The sequence below is a fragment of the Coregonus lavaretus genome (genome assembly GCF_964263955.1).
Source record: "Coregonus lavaretus genome assembly, chromosome: 20".
Taxonomy (NCBI): Eukaryota; Metazoa; Chordata; class Actinopteri; order Salmoniformes; family Salmonidae; genus Coregonus; species Coregonus lavaretus.
The window spans coordinates 27,857,959-27,880,616 of record NC_140007.1 but is presented as its reverse complement, the minus strand read 5'-3'; the positions used below and the strand labels follow the sequence as shown (position 1 = coordinate 27,880,616).

Sequence of the window (22,658 nt, the reverse complement as noted above, 5' to 3'; positions counted from 1 at the left end):
CTCATAAATGCAGATTGTTACTCCATGCCTTGAAATGATAAATATATTTCCACCAATAGTACCATTAATGATCTCATCTTACCCTCTGACACAAAATGAAGTTCCCTCACTGTACTACGTTAGCTCTACCATGATAATTAGTTCAATTTAACCTTCTATTTGCTTTGTACTATATTATACATTACGTCTAAAACAACATTACTTATGGTCAGTTTATTCCAATCACATTATCCAACAACGCCACAATCTTAAACTCATATGGGGCGGCAGGCAGTTTAGTGACCAATAGCGCCGCGCCAACAACCGAGAGGTCGCCGGTTCCAATCCCCGAGCCGACCAGGCAAAAAATCTGCCGATGTGCCCTCGAGCAAGGCACTCAACCCCAATTGCTCCCATAAATCGCTCTGGACAAGAGCGTCTGCCAAATTACCAAAAATGCAAATGTTAATATTCTCTACTTTCTCACCCATGACGCACGTCTGCGTTCGGTGAGCAAGTTTAGAACATTCTCTCGTCAGATACCCACATGCGTTCCCAGCCAACTGCCAGTCTTTTCTGGCTCCAAAAGCCACACTTTCGCTCTCTCCAGCCCCTCCCCTCGCAACTCTACTTTTTGAGGAGCTGTGAGGAGCTGCTTCTCGTCCCAGCGCGCCTCCAATATTCCGCCGTTACTCAAAGCACTCTAGTCTACCCACTTAAATCAAATAATTCCCACCTAACTAGTTAAAGTTGGTGCACGCCTATATCTCAACGATAAACCGAATTATTTCGGTCTAATTGTTTAACCAGTATTTTGCACGGTCAAACATCAAACGTTAAATCAAATAATGAACCAAATAGCCCAAACCAAGCACCTAAAACCAGTATTCTGCTATGTCAAACATCAAACATCAAATCAAATACTAAACCGAATTGCTTCGACACAACTATTCAAAAGCAGTATTATGCTATTTCAAACACCAAATGTTATATTTCAAATATATCAGTTCAAACGTTTTAGTGTCACGCCCTGGCTCTGGGGACTCTAGTATGTTGAGCCAGGGTGTGAGTGTTCATTTGTTTATGTTCTAGTTTGTATTTCTATGTTGGCCTGAGTGACTCCCAATCAGAGGCAACGAGTGTCAGCTGGTTGTCTCTGATTGGGAGCCATATTCAAACTGTCTATCTTTCCCTTTGTGTTTGTGGTTTCTTGTTCTTATTTGGTTTGTTGATGTAACCAGAGACATCACGTTTTCGTCTGTTGTTTTGATCGTGTGATCATACTCTATTAAATATAAATATGTTCACCTTCGACGCTGCGCATTGGTCCTCCTCCTTAGACGAGCGTGACAGAAGAAACCACCAGAACTGGACCAAGCAGCCTAGTGAGGAGCAGAGTGGGTGGACTTGGCAACAGTGGAGGAAGAGCTTCGACTGGGTCAAGCCAAATGAGGAGCTGAATGGCGGAGATTGGAAGCAGAAGAGCGAGAGTTGGGCGAGAATTATCGAGGCCTGGCCCACGGGGAAGAGAGACTCCCAGAAAATTTTTAGGGGGGGGCTCACGACGTCGGACCAGCAGGAGGCCGCGATAGAGCGGCCCAGCGGGTTACCAGAGGAGGCCGCCAGGTTACGGGGGCCACTGGTGGAAGAGGGGATGGAGGATGTAGAGGCACGGCGAGAGGTACTGGCGTGTGTTGCCAGTCCGGTCCGGCCTGTTCCTGATCCCCACGTAGGGCCAGTGGTGTGTGTTCCCAGTACGGTCCGGCCTGTTCCTGCCACTCGCACCAAGTCTACGGTGCGCATCGCCAGCTCGGCCCGGCCCATTCCTGCTCCCCGCACCAAGTCTGTGGTGCGTTTCGTCAGCCCAGTCCGGCCCATTCCTGCTCCCCGCACCAAGTCAGTGGTGCGTTTCGTCAGCCCTGTCCGGCCCGTTCCTGCTCCCCGCACCAAGTCAGTGGTGCGCGTCGTCAGCCCGGCACGGCCCGTTCCTGCTCCCCGCACCAAGTCAGTGGTGCGCTTCGTCAGCCCGGTCCGGCCCGCTCCTGCTCCCCGCACCAAGTCAGTGGTGCGTTTCGTCAGCCCGGCTCGGCCCGCTCCTGCTCCCCACACCAAGCCAGTGGTGTGCGTCGTCAGTCCGGCACGGCCCGTGCCTGTTCCACCGGTGGCGGGTCCGGCACCGGTCAGGTGCTGCGTCACGCCGGAGCTAGAGCAATCCGCTCCACCTGTGTTCAGTTCAGCTCTGGTCAGCAGGGCCAGACCGGACCAGCGGTACTTTGGGGGGTTAGAGAAGGAGTGGGGGTCATGTCCGGAGCCGGATCCGCCGCCGAGGCGGAGTGCCCACCCGGTCCCTCCCCTGTTGTATTTGGTTGGCGCGGTCGGAGTCCGCGCCTTTAGGGGGGGGTACTGTCACGCCCTGGCTCTGGGGACTCTAGTATGTTGAGCCAGGGTGTGAGTGTTCATTTGTTTATGTTCTAGTTTGTATTTCTATGTTGGCCTGAGTGACTCCCAATCAGAGGCAACGAGTGTCAGCTGGTTGTCTCTGATTGGGAGCCATATTTAAACTGTCTATCTTTCCCTTTGTGTTTGTGGTTTCTTGTTCTTATTTGGTTTGTTGATGTAACCAGAGACATCTCGTCTGTTGTTTTGATCGTGTGATCATACTCTATTAAATATAAATATGTTCACCTTCGACGCTGCGCATTGGTCCTCCTCCTTAGACGAGCGTGACATTTAGTTCAGTCACACTCATTCATCACTTTTAATTTCATGTTTTCGATTGTCACTGACGGGTTATATGGTTTGAGTAACCACAAATCCAACATTTATTCCCAAATTATACCGTTTGAACAGCCACAGACGTCTTTTGATTCCCAATTTGTTTTCTATCAAGGTATACAGGTTTATCATTCACACTTTCATGCATACGACAACACTCGCACTGTCTAACTTTTTATAGTACCTCCTATGGGTGTCTTTTGTTAACGTTTGCACAATTTAAACCTTATTTCCTATTTTTAATTCTCATTATTTACTGTTTTAAAATATTCTTTGTATTCACAGCCAAAAATGGTACACAGTTAAGCGTAGTATACAGTTATCACACAGCAAAAATAGTACACAGTTATCGCCTTCACTCACAATACACAGTCATAATCCTATCATACAGTCAAATATGTCACACAGTCATCAATGACACCCATGTCACACAGTCATAAATGACACCCATGTCACACAGTCATAAATGACACACTTATATTCCACACACAATCTATTTGGGCACACAGCCTCTTCTACTATCTTTAAAAAATACTCAGCTGAACCTAGCCATATCCTCAAAGTTATGGACCTTGCCAGTCGCTAGTATTTATCTAACATTTCCCGAACCTAGCCGTATCTCAGTTACGGACCTTGCCGGTGTAATTCCTCGAAACTTAGTCGTACTGTCGTAGTTACGAACCTTGCCGATAGCAATTACTTAAACCAATTATTCCCTATATCTTCCGAACCTTAGCCGTATTGTCGCAATTACGAACCTTGCCGGTAGATGTCAGTATTGTCTCCTGAACCTAGCCGTATCTTAACGGACCTTGCCGGTAGAACCAACACTCTCTGGTACCATGGTTTTAAACATCACATTTAGCAAAGGTTTGCATGTCACAATATTGTGCTTATCTACTCATAATAGTTTCATAATTTAGTTCACTTACATCAGACAGTTGTTTCACAAAATTAATTTGGATAAAGCCAATGTGCAGATCTTTGGTTATTTAACAATAGGTATCTGCTTACCTTTTTAGAAGCCCGGGCAGTTTGTGAAACATACGGTTCTGTCACGATCGTCGGTAAGAGAGGAGGACCAAGGCGCAGCGTTGCAGGCAAACATACTCTTTATTTAGCGATACACGACCAAAACGATAACGTGACAGTTCACGGTCTAACACAAACCAACTAGAAACAAGATCCCACAACTAATGTGGGAAAACAGCCTCTATAAGTATGGCTCCCAATCAGAGACAACCATCAACAGCTGACACTCGTTGCCTCTGATTGGGAACCACTCTGGCCAACACAGAAATACAATACATAGAATCCCGACATAGAAACACAACACATAGATCTACACACCCTGGCTCAACATAACAGTGTCCCCAGAGCCAGGGCGTGACAGTACCCCCCCCTAAAGGCGCGGACTCCGACCGCGTCAACCAAATACCACAGGGGAGGGACCGGGTGGGCACTCCGCCTAGGCGGCGGATCCGGCTCCGGGCCTGATCCCCGCTCCCTCTCCAACCCCCCAAAGTACCCCTGGTCCGGTCTGACCCCGCTGGCCGGAGCTGGACTGCACACTGGTGGAGCGGATTGCTCTAGCTCCGGCGTGAAGCATCTGACCGGTGCCGGACCAGGCACCGGTGGAACAGGCACGGGACGTGCCGGACTGATGACGCACACCACTGGCTTGGTGTGGGGAACAGGCACGGGCCGTGCCGGACTGACGACGCACACCACTGGCTTGGTGTGGGGAGCAGGAAAGGGCCGGACCGGGCTGGCGACGCGCACCATTGGCTTGGTGCGGGGAGCAGGAAAGGGCCGGACCGGGCTGGCAACGCGCACCATTGACCTGGTGCGGGGAGCAGGAACAGGACGGGCCGGGCTGGCGACGCGCACCATTGGCCTGGTGCGGGGAGCAGGAGCAGGACGGGCCGGGCTGACGACGCGCACCATTTGCCTGGTGCGGGGAGCAGGAACAGGCCGGGCCGGGCTGGCGACGCACACCATAGGCTCGGTGCGGGGAGCAGGAACAGGCCGGGCCGGGCTGACGACACGCACCACAGGCTCGATGCGAGGAACAGGAACAGGCCGGACCGTACTGGGGACACACACCACTGGCCCTATGCAGGGATCAGGAACGGGCCGGACCGGACTGGTAACACACCCCAGTACCTCTCGCCGTGCCTCCACACTTTCCCTCTCCTCTGTGACCAGTGGCCCCCTTAACCTGGCGGCCTCCTCTGCACACCCGCTGGACCGCTCCATCGCGGCCTCCTGCTGCCCCGTCGTCCACGGCGTGAGCCCCCCCCCTAAAACATTTCTGGGGGTCTCTCCTCCCCGTGGGCCAGGCCTCTATAGTTCTCGCCCAACTCTCGCTCTTCTGCTTCCAACTCCAGCCATTCTGCTCTTCATTTGGCTTGACCCAGTCGAGACTCTTCCTCCACTGTTCCCAAGTCCACCCTCTCTGCTCTTCACTAGGCTTGACCCAGTCGAGGTTGCCACGGAGATCTGCTAGCGATTCCCCTGGCGATGGCTCCTGGACACGCTGCTTGGTCCAGTTTTGGTGGGATCTTCTGTCACGATCGTCGGTAAGAGAGGAGGACCAAGGCGCAGCGTTGCAGGCAAACATACTCTTTATTTAGCGATACACGACCAAAACGATAACGTGACAGTTCACGGTCTAACACAAACCAACTAGAAACAAGATCCCACAACTAATGTGGGAAAACAGCCTCTATAAGTATGGCTCCCAATCAGAGACAACCATCAACAGCTGACACTCGTTGCCTCTGATTGGGAACCACTCTGGCCAACACAGAAATACAATACATAGAATCCCGACATAGAAACACAACACATAGATCTACACACCCTGGCTCAACATAACAGTGTCCCCAGAGCCAGGGCGTGACAGGTTCGATGAAAGAGGTGACCAAATGTGCCGGACATTACCCAGCAAAGTCCCTTCTACCAGATCACGTCGGGGTCACCAATTGTCAAAGTCGCGTCAATTCAAATCTGGTATTAGGAACAAAAGAGGTCAACACGACTTCTAAGATATACTAGTTATTTTAATTAATGCAAAAACCTTCAATGGTAAATATGATGTTTCGTATATACAGGCTCTCTGAGATGCCTCGCAGGACACCCCAGAGAACTAAATCCATTGTTTCAGATTGTTGCTCAAATACTCTGACAGAGAAAGTTTCCCACTTCTCTGCTGGCCAATCAGAGTAAAGAACTGAGTGTGGTTTAAACTTACTCAGCCAATCCATTGGTTCAGGGGTTGGTCTCATCTCCTCGGCGCCATTTGTTGCACACTTCAGCCAGGCACAAGTTTATCATAACAACCTATCATAGTGAGAAGAGCCAGCTCCCTTAGACATCATTCCTACGTCCAAGGAAGGTTCACAGATCACAAAGAACCAGTATAGTCTAGCATTTGAAGACACAATTCTTATCTCATTTTACCCCCTAAAACAGCTCTTCACATCAATCACAGCCTTGCCAGGTGTCACAACCTACATTAGCCCAGTCAAGAATGCATTCTTTCTAAGTTAGTCATCCCATCAATTTAGGAGAATAATAAATCCCCAATAGTACCATCCCTTAGTGTAGCAATCAATAGAAACGTATGAGCTGATCCAGCTGCCTCAGCCATACTGGCAATCTATCATCAATACGTCCACTCCTATTTATAGAATTTCTTGTGATCTTGACAAAACAACTTTTGCTGTGTCGTGATCATGAGAAAATTATTGTGATCTCGACAAAACAACTTTTGTTATGTAGTGATCATGAGATAAATAAGTTGTGATCTCGACATAACGAGGGAATTATTTTTGTATTCATATGTCCTCTACTGAACTCAACTAAACTTTTCCCTCTGTTTATTGTTGTCTTTACTCCCCTGATGGTGCTCAGTTTTACCTGCAGTTATAGGCTACTGTATTTACTCATACCGATTTATTGTTGTGACGTCTCCTATTTTGATTATGTTACAGGAGCAGATTCCCCATGCAATACACAGTGTCTTGATCCTAGTGGAGAAGGAGAGCTGCCATCGCCCAGAGAAATGTCCTAGACTACAGGTCAGATCTGAATCAAGGGATTCCTCTAATGATTTCCATCAGGCTTATCATTTCATAAACACTTGCATTCATTCTGGGTGGCTTGCTCTCTGATGTCACTGACTGTGCCATTATCTATCTATAAATAGATTTCTGTGGTGACCTCACTGAAGGGGTTGCACAAGCTGGTGGAGGGGAGCCAGCTGACCTCAGGCCTAGAGGGCACCCTTCCCTACAACCACATTGACTGGCTGCAGCTCCATCAGGTAGGACAGTCAGAGCAGAAAAGCGACTGCAGATGAGGTTCTGTTTGTTCCTAGCAGAACTCGTCTAGGCGTAAGCGCACACGACTGTGATCTCGAACTCCCTTGGAGACCTTCCCTTGAAAAATGATCAGTTGACCAATCACGACAAAGGGGCTGATAGGTTATACATTTGACTAAAGTAGACTTCGGCTACCAAACTTCAACTTGCCTTTAGAAAATACATTCTGTGTGTGAACAAAAAAAATAAAAAACCTGCCGAACACCAAAACGAACAAAAATGGCACAACATTTTGACTGGATAGTATGCGACAGCCTTTTAACAGACTCTACAGAACTCTTGTTTGTTGTTCTGCTTTGATGTCTGATGATCAGAACATTTATCTTTCAGAAACTTCATCCCTTTATGTCAGATCTCCAGGAGGCCTCAGGTTTGCTACTAACGGCCATCAGGAAACTAGAGGGAGGCTGTAAGATTGACACAGTGCAGGTATTGGATTTAACCTTGACGACACTGTATTATTGAAAACATGTTGGAATGGACTAGGGGTTCTTATTATCCTCAATACCTTCTCTCCCTGTGTGGCAGGATGTACAGAGGTGTATTCTAGAACAGAGAACTCTGATGAAGGATGTTCTGGAGGACAGCCGATTGGTCGCTTTGCAAAGGGAGGGTGGAGCCATGCTGGCCAGGCTGAGAAAGGAGAGTGACCTCAGATACTCTCACTGTGAGAATTACAGGTATACTACCGGTCACTGTTTAGTATGAGTGGGATAATTGTGAGTCTTCTTCAAAATATGCTTATCAATGTAATATTCCCTTGACCTCTGACCGCTCTGTGCAGTGATGCGGTGGATTCTGTGACCTGCATGTACAACCATGTAGAGGAGCAGGCCCATATGCTGGTGCAAAGATCCAACATGTCCCTGGAGCACCTTGAATACCTGCTCCAACTCAGAGAAATGGAGGGCCACTTCACTAAGGTACATTCTGAGGCTCCTCATACAGTATACATAGTTTATATCTATTATGTAAATACATAGGATATTTAGTAACCACCCTCCCTTCTGTAGATCAGGGAATGGTTTGATACAGAAGGGGAACGGCGGTTGTTGGAGGCAGAATCGGTGGAGGACTCCAGAGAAAGTGTGGAGCAGACTCTCCATAGTTTCAGTGCATGCCTCACTGAAGCCAATGTAAGTCAGTCTATCTCCACTTACCCAATGACGCAAAGTGGTGACACTGTTTCATGCAGAAATGGAAGTGCCCATGAAAGTCCATGTTTCAATTTAATCTGATGTTTACTGTTACTGTCCATTAGGAGCAGAAGCACAAGGCAATGGCCCTGGTGACAGAGGCAGAGAAGATCCAGGGCCCATTCCCTGAGACTGAGGTGTTCAGGACCATGGTCTGCACCTTCAAATCTGGCCTGGCTGACTTCCTCTCCCGGGCAGAGAGGTGCTGTAATGAGCTGGAGATTATGGTCACTGTGTGCAACTTCTGTGAACAGGTTGGTGTCTATACTGAATAATGGATCGGTTGTTGTTCCACGTTGTTTAGTTAACATTTTACCTACAACATGTTATAAAATTCATACTGATGGTGACATGTTGTAGGGATATAGGGGAAAATGATGAAGCTTGAATTACTGTCAACTCTGTGTCTCTTTCAAGGTTTTTGAATAGGCTGAGGCTGCGGATCCGACTTTTCTGGACCTTTCTTCCCGACAGCTACAGGTCCCATAGCTTCTGCCCACGTGCGGGATTCTCTACTTTCTCTGCTCTACTCCTAGAGAACCTCCCATTTCTCACTGTTAATCGTGAATGATAATTCTAGTTTTACGGCCATGCAGCATCTACATATCAACCATTTGATCTCAATCAGTTTCATGGGGATATGCATTTAGATCTTCTTGAGTTATAGGCTACAGTTTCGAAGTAGCCTACACTGTTGTTTTGAATTATGTTCAATGAGCGAGGCATAGCCTACCTGTATTTAGTTTCAATCAAAGCACATATTTTGCCTGGTGCCGCGCGTTGTTGAGTTTTGGCCACATGAAAGAAAAATGTGACCATTTGATCTCAATCATCCTAAAATCTCATAAGAAGTGTTTTTTGTCTTACAGTAGCAACGTTATGCTATTATATTTGGTTTTGTTATGTAGAATACTGTAATGACCCGGGCTGGGTCATGAAGGAAAAAGAGACGGACACCAGGTGTGATGGGCAGAACACAGGTTTATTCCTAAACTGGGCTATTGTTCAGGCCACTGCCCACGCCGCTAAATTCTGAATGTACACAAATACACAATGTAAAGTTAAGTGGCAGACTCATAGGAGCAGATCAGGATCCCGAATAGAAAGAGAGAGAGAGATGAGACAGTAGCCCCTATTTATGCATATAAAACCCAGCGGGATTACCCGTCATACCCCCCCAACCTGGCATATTTAACCCATGCTAGCACCCATGAGAACAATAACACACCCACGAACACAGAACACAATACCGGGTCGTTACAATACTATCATTATGTGATCTTGCAGACATTGATTCAGCTTTGATCAAACTTTATTAAAAGTATACTTCGGGATTTTGCCCCTTATCTACTTCCCCAGAATCAGATGAACTCGTGGATACCATTTTTATGTCTCTGCGTGCAGTTTGAAGGAAGTTCAAACTTCCTAACTAGTGTTAGCGCAATGACTGGAAGTCTATGGGTATCTGCTAGCATGCAGTCATTGCGCTAATGCTAGTTAGCATTGGCTCACGAAACTACCTCCAACTTCCTTCATACTGGACACAGAGACAAATAAATGGTATCCACAAGTTCATCTGACTCTGGGGAAGTAGATAAATGGGTTCATTGCCAAACTCACAAAGGTTCCCTTTAAACAAGCACCATTCACCAGAGTAGCCTGTGCGTTAAGTAGAGCATCTCACACATGCGCAGACGCTTCGGGACCTTTAGCTGTCGGGAAGAAAGGTCCGGAAAAGTCGGCTCTGCAGCCACTCTATTTTGAATAAGTATTTTTCCTTTCTTCCAGGCTACTGAGCTGGCCAAAGACTGCAGACAATACCTGGACCAGGTTGTCAAGCGCCCAGAGATGGATGATGTCTCTACACTCCAGATGTACCAGGAGAGCTTTGTCCATTTCTCCCCAGAGCTCTTCCAGGAGGTGAAGGCCCAGGCGTGTGCTTTGAGGGGCTCCAGGGGCATGCGGGTGTGGAACGTAGCCTGGCTAAAGTGTCAGGAGGTCAGGCAGCAGCTGGAGGAGAGACTGCAGGATGTGGAGAGGGCCTTGCGGAACACAGGCCCCTGGCATGAACAACTTAGAGCTGGTGAGGATGAGGCCTCGGTTCAGACAGTGACTCATCATGATGGAGCTCTGTTACTGCCCAGACCTGGTCCACCACTCTGGTACAATCCCCCATCAGGCTCTATGGTGGGTAGGTATCATGGGGCCTTGGAGAGCAGGAACAACTCTGTGACCTGCTGTAATATCAACTTCAAGCCTGAGAATAACAGACCTTGTAAATGGTCAAAGATCACCACCATGCCGGCCTCTCCCCATATCAGATACATTAGGAGAGCGGAGAGGGAGCCCAGCGGGAGAGAGGCCTGCCGAGGGAGGAGCAGAGAGGCCGCCACCCTTGCCGACTCGCACACTTTGGGCTGTGAGTGGTTCCCGTGGCAACGCGGGGGTCTGGGCCGGTCCATGAGCGAGGAGTCGTGTGCGACCGCCGCGTCCAGTCAGTCTGAGACTCGCGTCCATACACCTTCCTGCTCCCACAAGCAACCCTCCTGTCGGATCCTGCAGGCCGCTCAGAAGTTCCAGATCTCACGGCATGGCAGCTTCTGCTCAGAGGAATCCTGTAGTGTCCAAGAGGGGGCAGAGTGGGCCTCTTCAAGGAATACTAGCCCAGCAGTGAGGAGGTGTGAGGGAACAACATCGTTGGCAAGTCCAGAGGAGAAGGCTGGCCATGTTTTGTGAGTTACTAATGGAGCAAGACCTTCACCTTAGATTGACTCAATGTGTTTTCACTTTTGCTTCATCTACTCTTTCTGTCTCTAAGCTTGCACTATCTTGACAAAGGTACATTTCAATTATTGATTTTCAGTTATTTCCAGAGGACTGAACATGAGAGTTTGTGTTTGGCTGTGTTGTTGATATAACTTTATATGTCTGTAGGAAGCTGCAGCGGATCATGGTGGAGCTACTGTTAACAGAGAGGGAGTATGTGCGCTCCCTGGGTTACATCCTAACTCACTACCTCCCCCTGCTGGAGAGGCCTGATGTGCCCCAGGACTTGCGGGGCAAACGTGGAGTCATCTTTGGGAACCTGGAGAAGCTGTATGACTTCCACTGCCATTTCTTCCTCAGAGAGCTGGATGCCTGTCAGACAGAGCCCTTACAAGTGGCTCGCTGCTTCCTGAGACACGTGTGTTTCAGTTTGCCTGCTCATGTCTCTTAATTCACATTTTCTACATGTTAAGTTTGAGTCCTATAACTATGTTGATTAGCTGAATTTGCTACTGAAGTTGAATACATTTAATATTCCTGTTGTGACTGTAAACTCTTCCCCATATATGCAGAGAGACAGTTTAGGCCTCTATGCTCTCTACAGCAAGAACAAGCCTCAATCAGATGCCTTAATCCTTCACCATCGCCATGACATCTTCAAGGTGAGGCACTCCCGTCAATGTTCAATGTCAAAGATCAATGCTCAATTCCTATCAAAGCTCTCTCCATCCCTACTGCGACCAATCCTCTGTCTCCTCTCCTCCCATCCCAGAGGAAGCAGCAGGAGCTGGGGGACCACATGGACCTGTCCTCCTACCTGCTGAGACCCATCCAGAGGATCAGTAAGTACAGCCTGCTGCTGCAAGACATGCTGGGGATGTGTGGGCCTCAGAGAGACAGGGAAGAACTCCAGGCTGCAGCCGACGTGGTCCGCTTCCAGATGCGTCATGGCAATGACCTCCTCACCATGGACGCCATCCAGGACTGTGACGTAAGTTTACCGTCCAAATCATCTCAATCTCCAAATAATGTATCACTTATGAACAGCTGTCCAAATGGGGGGTAGATGTGGGAGTATAAGTGGGAAATGATCACCCATTATTGTATGTACAGTATCAAGCATTTTCAGGAATACATTATTCTCCACTCCTCCCTCCGCCACCAGGTGAATCTGAAGGAACAGGGCCAGCTGATTCGCCAGGATGAGTTCACCGTGTTCTTCAGAAAGAAGAAATGCTTCCGTCGTATTTTCCTCTTCCAGGATCTCATCCTCTTCAGCAAGACCAAGAAGACCAATGTGGGCAATGATGTGTACATCTACAAACATTCTTTCAAGGTGTGTATACAGTATTATTTAAAAAAAACAGACCCAATTTACAGAATGCATTTTGAGTACTGTAATTATTGTTCAACAAAAATAATGCTATCTTACCAGCCTTTATGTTTGCTAAACAAAGACCAAATCATCCAGCCCTTATGTTGAAATTGTCAGCTTCCTGCCTCCTGTTTGTCTCCGGGCCTCTAGAGGTCATCTGTGTTCCCCTCTGCCTTAGTTCTTCCTCGTGTGTGTCAGCTTCCTGCCTCCTGTTTGTCTCCGGGCCTCTAGAGGTCATCTGTGTTCCCCTCTGCCTTAGTTCTTCCTCTTGTGTCCTAATTAGCTTGATCCAGGTCACCTGTGCCTTGTTTCCCCTTGTGTATTTTAGCTGTGTGTTTTCCCCTTGTGTCTCACTTGGTTATTGAGTCCTGGCTATGTGTCTCCTGCTTTGTCCCACCGTGTTTGTCCAAGTAAGCTGTTCTAAGTTGTCTTTAGTTTGGTTTTCTCCCCTCGTGGAGCTATTTTGTTTTGCCTCCTGTTTTGTTTGCATTAAATCTACTTGCCTGGAGTATTGCCTTGGGTGTTTCATTTGGGTCCAACTACACCTCCTCTGTGGCTAAGGGGTAGTACCCCCAGCTCTCCACATCTGTGACCGGAGTTCAAGCCCTGCTTGTGACAGAATAACCAAGTGATCCATGGACCCAGAAACACTCAGTTCCCAGGACCTGTTGGCGGTGATCACTCGACATGAGGCTTTTTTCCAGCGCCATGAAGCCGTTCTCAGCCGACAAGAAGAGCTGATGGCTAGTCATTCTCAACTCCTGGCCGAAGTGATGAGTTCCCTCCGCCATCTCTTTGAACACCTCCCTGGTCCTCTCCCTTCCCCCAGGTCACCCCCCAGTGACGACAGGCCTTCTCGGGTGGCGGAGCCCCGACTACCACCTCCCAAGCCCTTTTCTGGGGATCCAAGCTCTTGCCAGGGTTTCCTCACCCAATGCTCCCTCACCTTCGAGCTCCAACCCTCAAGTTTTCCCACAGACCGTTCCAAGATTGCCTACATCATTACCCTTCTTTCAGACAAGGCGCTCGCCTGGGCCTCTGCGATGTGGCAGTCCCAGGAGGCCTGTTGTGACTCCCACGCTGCATTTGTAGAAGAGTTCAAGCGGGTGTTCGATCATCCTGTCAGTGGGCGGGAGGCTTCCAAGCGCCTACTGTCTCTCCGTCAGGGCCCCCGAAGCACGGCAGATTTTGCCATTGATTTCCGGACCATAGCAGCAAGGAGCGGATGGAATGATGAAGCGCTGAGGGTCTGCTTTCAGGGAGGGTTATCTGAGCCCCTTCAAGATGAGTTAGCCACCCGAGAACCAGCTGGAGATCTCGAGTCCCTCATAGCCTTGGCCATCCGCCTGGACAATCGTCTAAGAGAGCGGAGAACGGCTCGCCGCCAGGTGTCTCAGTCCCAAGTTCCTCTGAGCAGCTCTGTTTCTCCTGTTTGGACTCCGTCATTCAGAGCTTCCCCGGCTCCTGAACTGCTCCAGGATTCCCCGGAGTGCATGCAGTTAGGCCGTTCCAGGCTTTCTCCCAATGAAAGGGAACGTCGCATGAGGGAGCGTCGGTGCCTCTACTGCGGGGTTGCCGGCCACTTCCGCTCCACTTGCCCCGAGCTTTCGGGAAACGCCAGTCCCCGCCCAGCTACAGGAGGGCTGTGATGGGGAGAATTAGAGCTCCTCCGACTAACGCTGTCCTGGCTATTCCAGCCACTCTGTCCTGGGAGGGCCACCAGCATCGGGTCCAGGCTATGATCGATTCCGGTGCCGCAGGTGATTTCCTGGATGTAACCTTGGCTAAGGAACTTAAGATCCCTACCCAACTACTTCCTCAACCCCAGGCAGTTACAGCCTTAGATGGCAGACCTCTGGAACCAGGAAAGGTTACAGAGGCGACTCAGTCCCTGCGACTTACCATCTCTCAACACCAACAGGAGGAGACCTTCTATCTCATTGACTCTCCCGAGTATCCTATTATCCTGGGTCACCCTTGGCTATGCAGACATAATCCCCAGATCGACTGGCCTACTGGCACCATTCTAAGCTGGGGTCCCACTTGCCAACTCACCTGCATGCTTCAGAGTCCCTCAGCCCCTAGTACCCAGTTTCAAGAGTCTGTTGACGTCTCCCGAGTCCCCAGTGTTTACCATCGGTTCAAGGCAGTGTTCAGCAAGGCCCGGGCTACTTCCTTACCGCCTCATCGCACGTATGACTGTGCCATTGATCTACTCCCTGGGTGCTGCCCTCCTAGAGGTCGGATCTTTTCCTTGTCCTCCCCCGAGCACGCAGCTATGGACACCTACATTAAGGAGTCCTTGGCAGCCGGCCTCATCTATGCCTCTACTTCCCCGGCTGGGGCGGGCTTCTTTTTTGTTGAAAAGAAGGACGGGGGTCTTAGGCCTTGTATTGATTACCGGGGACTCAACAAGATCACGGTTCGGAATCGATATCCCCTTCCTCTCATGGCCACTGCTTTTGAGCTGCTTCAAGGGGCTTCCATTTTCACTAAACTGGATCTCCGCAATGCTTACCATCTCGTGCGGATCCGGCAAGGAGACGAATGGAAGACGGCGTTCAACACGCCCACGGGGCACTATGAATATCGGGTGATGCCGTTCGGGCTCACCAATGCCCCCGCAGTATTCCAAGCCCTGATTAATGATGTTCTCCGGGATATGCTTAATCTGTTCGTCTTCGTGTACCTGGACGATATCCTCATCTTCTCGAGGTCACTGAAGGAGCATGAGGGGCATGTTAGCAGGGTTCTCCAGAGGCTCCTTGACAATCACCTCTACGTTAAACCTGAGAAGTGTGAATTCCATGTTTCTCAGACTCAGTTTCTCGGGTTTATTGTCACTCCCGGGCACCTAGAGATGGATCCCAAGAAGGTCGAAGCGGTCCACGGCTGGCCCACACCTGCCACGGTCAAGGAGGTTCAACGGTTCATTGGCTTTTCTAACTTCTATCGGAAGTTCATCAAGAATTTCAGCTCGGTGGTAGCCCCCTTGACGACGCTTACCAAGGGAGGAGGGACCAAGATTCACTGGGGTCCGGAAGCAGCAGGGGCCTTCGAGGATCTCAAGCGCCGCTTCACTTCTGCTCCGATTCTGGTGACCCCTGACCCAGAAAGACCTTTCGTGGTGGAGGTGGACGCCTCAGAGGTGGGGGTGGGAGCCGTCCTGTCACAGAGGGGTGAGGATGGGAGATTACACCCTTGTGCCTTCATGTCTCGCCGCCTGTCTGAGGCCGAGCGCAACTACCACGTGGGGGATCTAGAGTTGCTTGCGGTAAAACTGGCCTTGGAAGAGTGGCGCCATTGGCTTGAGGGGGCTCAGCACCCTTTCCAGGTTCTCACAGACCACAAGAACCTGGAATATCTCCAACAGGCTAAGCGGATGAACCCTCGGCAAGCACGATGGTCCCTTTTCTTTAATCGATTCCAGTTCCTCCTGTCTTACCGACCTGGCACCAAGAACGTCAAGCCGGATGCCCTGTCTCGAGCCTATTCTCCCGAGGTACAAGAGAAGCCCTTGGCATCGATTATTCCGAGGTCTAGGATCGTCGCACCTCTTCAGTGGGAACTAGAAAGAGGGGTACGAGAAGCCCTTGTCCGTGAGCCCGATCCAGGCGGTGGTCCTGCCGGTCGCCTGTACGTTCCTCTCTCTGTTCGGGCCCGCGTCTTGCAGTGGGGTCATGAGTCGCCCTTGACATGCCATCCAGGCAGTGCTCGCACACTGGAATTCCTCCGACGGCGGTTTTGGTGGCCGTCCATCAAGAAGGACGTGCAGGTCTATGTTGAGGCCTGCCCTGTGTGCAACCAGGGAAAGTCGACACGCCAGCGACCCCAGGGACTGCTCCATCCCTTACCTATTCCTCGAAGGCCATGGTCACACCTTTCTCTGGACTTTGTTACGGGACTTCCTCCATCCCAGGGCAACACCGTCATCCTAGTGGTCGTTGACCGGTTCTCTAAGGCTGCCCGGTTTATTCCCCTGCCCAAGCTGCCCTCGGCTAAGGAGACTGCTGAGCTCCTCATGAACCATGTCTTCCGGATATTTGGCATTCCCCTGGACGTGGTCTCTGACCGAGGTCCCCAATTCTCGTCCCGGTTTTGGGGGGCCTTCTGCAGGCTTATTGGGGCCACAGCCAGCCTATCGTCGGGGTTCCATCCAGAGTCTAATGGCCAAACGGAACGGATTAATCAGGATCTGGAGACCACCCTGCGGTGTATGGCGGCCAGTAATCCCACGTCTTGGGCCACCTATATCATTTGGGCTGAATATGCCCACAACACCCTCCAGTCCTCAGCCACCGGATTGTCCCCCTTCGAATGCCAGTTCGGTTACAACCCTCCATTATTTCCAGAGGAAGAGGCGCAAGTTGGTGTTCCCTCGGCCCAGCGCTTTGTCCAACGCTGTAGGCGGACCTGGAAGAAGGCCAGGCGTACCCTCCTTCGGACCTCCCAGAGATACCAAAGTCAGGCTAATCGACACCGCCGGACGGCCCCTAGTTTCCGAGCTGGTCAGAGAGTTTGGTTGGCCACTAAGAACCTGCCCCTCCGGGTCGAATCCAAGAAGCTTTCCCAGAGATACATCGGCCCTTTCCGCATAGCTAGAAAAGTTAACCCTGTTTCGTATCGTTTGGTTCTCCCTCGCTCCCTTAGAGTTAACCCCACTTTCCATGTTTCACTCCTTAAACCTGTCTTGTCTTCTCCCTTTGCCCCCCCACGCAGACCCCCGCCACCTCCCAGGATCATTGACGGCCAGCCAGCCTACACAGTCCGCCGGATACTGGACTCCCGGAGGGTCCAGAACTCTCTGCAGTATCTGGTGGACTGGGAGGGCTACGGGCCAGAGGAGCGCTCCTGGGTTCCAGCCAGGGACATCCTGGACCCAGGTTTGATCCGAGATTTTCGCACCCTGGGGCCAGGGTGTTCTGGAAGGAACGTCAGGAGTCGTTCCTAGAGGAGGGGGTCCTGTCAGCTTCCTGCCTCCTGTTTGTCTCCGGGCCTCTAGAGGTCATCTGTGTTCCCCTCTGCCTTAGTTCTTCCTCGTGTGTGTCAGCTTCCTGCCTCCTGTTTGTCTCCGGGCCTCTAGAGGTCATCTGTGTTCCCCTCTGCCTTAGTTCTTCCTCGTGTGTCCTAATTAGCTTGATCCAGGTCACCTGTGCCTTGTTTCCCCTTGTGTATTTTAGCTGTGTGTTTTCCCCTTGTGTCTCACTTGGTTATTGAGTCCTGGCTATGTGTCTCCTGCTTTGTCCCACCGTGTTTGTCCAAGTAAGCTGTTCTAAGTTGTCTTTAGTTTGGTTTTCTCCCCTCGTGGAGCTATTTTGTTTTGCCTCCTGTTTTGTTTGCATTAAATCTACTTGCCTGGAGTATTGCCTTGGGTGTTTCATTTGGGTCCAACTACACCTCCTCTGTGGCTAAGGGGTAGTACCCCCAGCTCTCCACATCTGTGACCGGAGTTCAAGCCCTGCTTGTGACAGAAATTGGAAACAGCAAGCATTCTTTATTTAGTCTTTCTTTCTTTAGTCTTTCTTTCACTTCTGTTTCTGTCTAGACATCTGATATCGGGATGACCCATAACTCTGGAGAGAGTGGTTTCTGTTTTGAGATCTGGTTCCGGAGGAGGAAGTTCCAGGACACGTACACTCTGAAGGCTGACAGGGCGGAGGTGAAAAGGGCCTGGGCCAGAGACCTGGAGCAGATCCTCTGGGAACAAGCTGCCAACAGCAGAGGTGAATCCTAGTTTTGGGGGGGGAACTCAGTCCAGCTTTCAACTTAATCTTGAAAGTTGTAATAATAGAATGCACAAGGTGCAATTTCGAAAATGGGTAGTGCATCATCACTTTTCCTCTTGTCATGTCGGTCATTGCATACCTTAGAGAGCTATTTATAAATGTCCAGATCAACTAGCCCATGTCAGCTAATGTTCTTTAGCTAGGTTTCTTAGCCCATACATTTTCTTGTAATGTTTGAGTCACTCAAATATCATATGAATAAACATTAGACATGGCAAAATGTATAGAATTGCAAGAAAATGTGCTTTCAAACTACACAATTTGCTCTGCACACCATGACAAAATGTGTAGAATTGCAGGAAATAAGCTTTAAACCTGCACATTTTTCTCTCTGCCAACAAGAGGGGTGTGAACAGTTTGTGTCATGAACAGTGCTTGTGTCCATAGAAATAGACATGGTGCTCATAGGGGGGCGCCACGTTGGGGATGTTCCCCAATGCTGGAAGGGGAGCCTGAGCGAAAAAGTTTGGGAACCCCCGTGGAGGTGCAATTGTGAACAAATGCCATATCAGACGTTAAATACATCCAATTTATGTTTTGGTTCAGTATGTTTGAGCATGAAGACAGGTGTTGTGTTTCGTGTGTTGTAGAGCTGCGGATACAGGAGAGAGTGTTCATGGGCATGGGGAGGAAACCTTTCATGGACATACAGCCTAGCGAGGCAGCCATCTGTGACAGGGCTGTCAATTGGGACAGGGCAGACGTCGGTGACAGGGCTGTCAATTGGGACAGGGCAGACGTCGGTGACAGGGTCGTCAACTGTGTTCTGCTAGGAAGAGGTAACAAGTCCACAGCCAAGACCCAAGTCCCATACCCATGAACTGACAACACAAATGTGTAATGTACTCACTGACTGAATTGTCTCTTTGCTTTGTCAGCTCCTGTGCCGTCTTTTCCACAAACAGATCTTGAATATCTCCGGCCCAACTCCATTGGTTCAGGCAGTAGTGCCTCCTGCAGCCACTCATCTTTTTCCTCTGGACAAGGTTCTTTACCTCCTGTTGGTTACCCTGGTAACCAGACACAAGGTGGGGAAACCGATCACATTGTCTATTCCTCCCCGGAGACTGTGACGGTGACTGAAGATGACCTCAATAACCATCATAATCACCAGAAACAAAACCTTAATCTTCTCAGTGAGTTTTCTTGTTCTTGCATTAGGGCCCTGTGTTTTGGCTAATCATGTCCATTACCTGGATTTTAACCTTTGTTTTAAGTATTTTCCAGAAATGAGAATTAGACCAACAAATTAAAGCAATTGTCTGAGGATGGTGCTGGACCACCTGACATAAAAAGAAAAGGGGACAGTATGATGAAAAAGCTTTAAATAAAGGTTAAAATCCAGGTCATGTGACATGATTAACCAAAACACAGGGCCCTATGCATGGTGCAAGACTACAGACTAACACAATCAGACATACAGAACATGACTCTTGATATGTGTAAGCATGTGACTAAACGTGGGTGATGCCATATCTACTTACCTTTCTGTTGATTCCAGTGGACAGCACGGAGTCGTCAGGTGAGAGTGGCAGTGTGTTCAGCAGCTTGGAGCGCAGCTGCCTCTCTGCCATTGGTGGAGAGGTGGAGGACTTGTCATCTGTCACGTCCCAGAGTTCCCAGTCCTGTGTCACCCAGAGAACAGCAGCACCCAATCTCAGGAAGAACAGCTCACCTGCCACCATCAGGAAGAAGCCCTCCATTGCTCCCAAACCACCAGCGCTGGCTGCTCTTCAGAGCCTCCAAAAGGTGTGGTGAAATGATGTGATCAAGCCAGTAATTGGACCTAATAGTAAACCTTCATAATAATTATACTGCACATTTTCAAATTGATAATTTTAGTTACATTTTGAATATTTAATCTCTATAAAGATCAAAGAAAACTGACAGCCAATACCTTCCTCACAGGGCAAAGAAATGGTTGCTATAGGAAAATCAACAGAAGTTTAACCTGTGCATTCAACGGGTGAGTTGGGACCAAATACAGTACTTTTTATTACCATACAAGGTGCATACATGTGCAGTGTAGTTGTTTAACATATTATGGAATTGATTTCCTTCTAGATGGTTCATCCAGTCAGATTGATGGTGCAGCCTACCGAGAACATCCTGTGGATCTTTGAGCATTGATGATGGAGAGCAGTCAGGCTGACAGTCCTGGCAAGAAGAATATTTCAATTAAAAACTCTGATAACAGACTGAATGGACCACTAGTTCACAAGCACTGAAGAGAAAGTGACTTTTTGTCTTTAAAGAACTACGGTGGTCTGTGGTCAGATTTTAAAGGGTTTATGGTGTCCATTTATCTGATAATACTACTTAAGCAAACACTTCTTGATCTACTACTGCTTTAACTGAATGGCTATTGTTTTGCTGTCATTGGTTCATAGAACATACTTTTTTCTTTATAATATGAGTTGTATTTCAGCTGTAAAAAGGGATTTCTTTGGAATTTACAAATCATTCTCATCATGTCATGTTGACTCTCTTGATGACCCCATATCCCCATGAAATGTCAAATATGGGTGAATATTTTTTTTTTACACACATTTAACACTGTTTATAATGTACCGGTAGACATGTCAAACTCAAACAACTGACTATAGAAACACTTGTCCCCATTCGTTTTCTCTGCAGGCTCAGGGCAACTTGTCAGTGGCACTCTGACATGATTTCCTGCCCAGATTTGTAGATAAATTAGGGATCAACTTGATATCCAGGTGGGATAGCAGAGGAGCAGCAAGTTACTTAATACGTTTTTTTCCATTTGGGTAGAAAGCTTTGTACTCTATTGCCGTGAAAAATCTCTGGAAAGGGAGAAAACCACTCAATTTGAATAATTTAAGGGGTCCATCTGGCATTCTCAACTCATTAGAAACCAGTGTCTTATGATTATTCTCCAGTTTAGTTGTTCTAATAGTTAACATATTCTCATTACAAACAATGTACATTGTTGAGTTCTTTCTTTTCTGTGAAAAATGAATTAGCAATTTTGCTTAGGGCTAGGTTCTATAAGATCTGCGGTAGACGACATCCGTATAGCAGTTTTGACGATGTCGGAGATGGAACTGCGTTAGAGCTCTCAAATCCAGAAGCGGCTCCTTGCATTACCTTATCGTAGACACTGCCATCGGATGCAACGAAACCACACCTGGCTTTATATCAGACAAATCCCATACCCCCTACATTTTTTTGGGTCTCCACCTACTGTTGAGAGTTAGAATAGTAGAGTACTACACAAGGTGCAATTTTGAAATTTGGTTGTACATCAGCAGATTATCTCTTGTTATGTCAGTCACTGAGTCACTCAATTAACCCATGTCCACTATTTCTTTTTAGATTCGTAAAGTAGTCATGGTTGAATTACCGACCGGGGGGGGCCCACTGATTTTGTTCGTCACTCTCACTCAGATATCATATATGCAAATATTTCTCTCCACCAAATGGCAAAATGTGTAGAGGTGGGCCGCTAAAATGTCATGCTCGCATGGTGGGGGGGAGCCCCCTCGTGATGAGTTCAGATTTTTGTGGCCCCCACCCCCATCAAAGTTGGCCATCCCTGTTCTAGGCTACTGTCTACATGTCCAATAGGCTATAAATCCCCCCATCCAAATGAACATGACAACATGCATTAGCCTGTCATCATCTCTGTCATCGATAGAGCAACACTTTCTATCGCCATTTTGAACACACGAGCAGCCGCTCTCCGATTTGTCAACTCACACTGCAGTTACGGCCAACGCGGGTTAACCCTTGATCTGATTGAATCGCAGCCTATCTTTTTAACATGTCAATATGGTGAGACTTTCTTTGAAACCACTGTTATCAATGTTAGTTTTGTTCATTGTCCACACTTTTTTGGTTTTATTTTTCCAACTGTGTTTTTTATATAATACCCAACGTATATAATTCTCACTGAAAAGCTATTTATTATAGGATCAGTGCCATTTTTGTAGAGAATGTAGGACTTTTCCTGTATTTCTCCAGCAGGTGGTTTGAACATCAGCGCACACTGATGTTGTGCAATCAGAAGAAATGGGAACAACCTCCTTCACTGGAATGTGAATCCTGACACTTCAGAGGTCATAGGCCATGACTCAACCTTGTGACCTGACTGACCGAGCATAACCCTTTTGGTCAGCACATAGCCATCAGTTGAACATCAGATAACATTGTTGCGTAGGCCAACCTGTTGAACTGTACCTTCCTCTACCAGAGCTCCCCTCCGCTGTCCTGAACAGTTTGTGTCACACGTGTTACCTACAATATCAGTACACAGAACATGAGTAAACAAATTAGGCGTTGAGATATTATTGATTTAAATTTGGGTAGTCATTTAATTATAACCGCTGTGTTTATTAATATATGTTACATAAAACAATAAAAGGTAATG

At 48.5% G+C, this 22,658-nt stretch overlaps 1 protein-coding gene across 1 annotated transcript in view; it reads left to right on the top strand.

The window, feature by feature from the left end:
• The window catches only part of LOC311148102 (pleckstrin homology domain-containing family G member 4B-like), a 43,138-nt gene extending 20,480 nt beyond the window's left edge, over positions 1 to 22,658 (top strand). The window contains exons 7-24 of the mRNA XM_084185011.1: positions 6,753 to 6,839; positions 6,968 to 7,084; positions 7,473 to 7,571; positions 7,671 to 7,822; positions 7,927 to 8,065; positions 8,156 to 8,278; positions 8,404 to 8,592; positions 10,127 to 11,070; positions 11,273 to 11,522; positions 11,677 to 11,766; positions 11,877 to 12,095; positions 12,270 to 12,440; positions 18,025 to 18,202; positions 18,856 to 19,044; positions 19,144 to 19,401; positions 19,767 to 20,014; positions 20,174 to 20,231; positions 20,330 to 22,658. Of these exons, the coding sequence (XP_084041137.1) occupies positions 6,753 to 6,839; positions 6,968 to 7,084; positions 7,473 to 7,571; positions 7,671 to 7,822; positions 7,927 to 8,065; positions 8,156 to 8,278; positions 8,404 to 8,592; positions 10,127 to 11,070; positions 11,273 to 11,522; positions 11,677 to 11,766; positions 11,877 to 12,095; positions 12,270 to 12,440; positions 18,025 to 18,202; positions 18,856 to 19,044; positions 19,144 to 19,401; positions 19,767 to 20,014; positions 20,174 to 20,215 (3,495 nt within the window). The 3' untranslated portion in view covers positions 20,216 to 20,231; positions 20,330 to 22,658. The remainder of the gene's footprint in view (positions 1 to 6,752; positions 6,840 to 6,967; positions 7,085 to 7,472; positions 7,572 to 7,670; positions 7,823 to 7,926; positions 8,066 to 8,155; positions 8,279 to 8,403; positions 8,593 to 10,126; positions 11,071 to 11,272; positions 11,523 to 11,676; positions 11,767 to 11,876; positions 12,096 to 12,269; positions 12,441 to 18,024; positions 18,203 to 18,855; positions 19,045 to 19,143; positions 19,402 to 19,766; positions 20,015 to 20,173; positions 20,232 to 20,329) is intronic.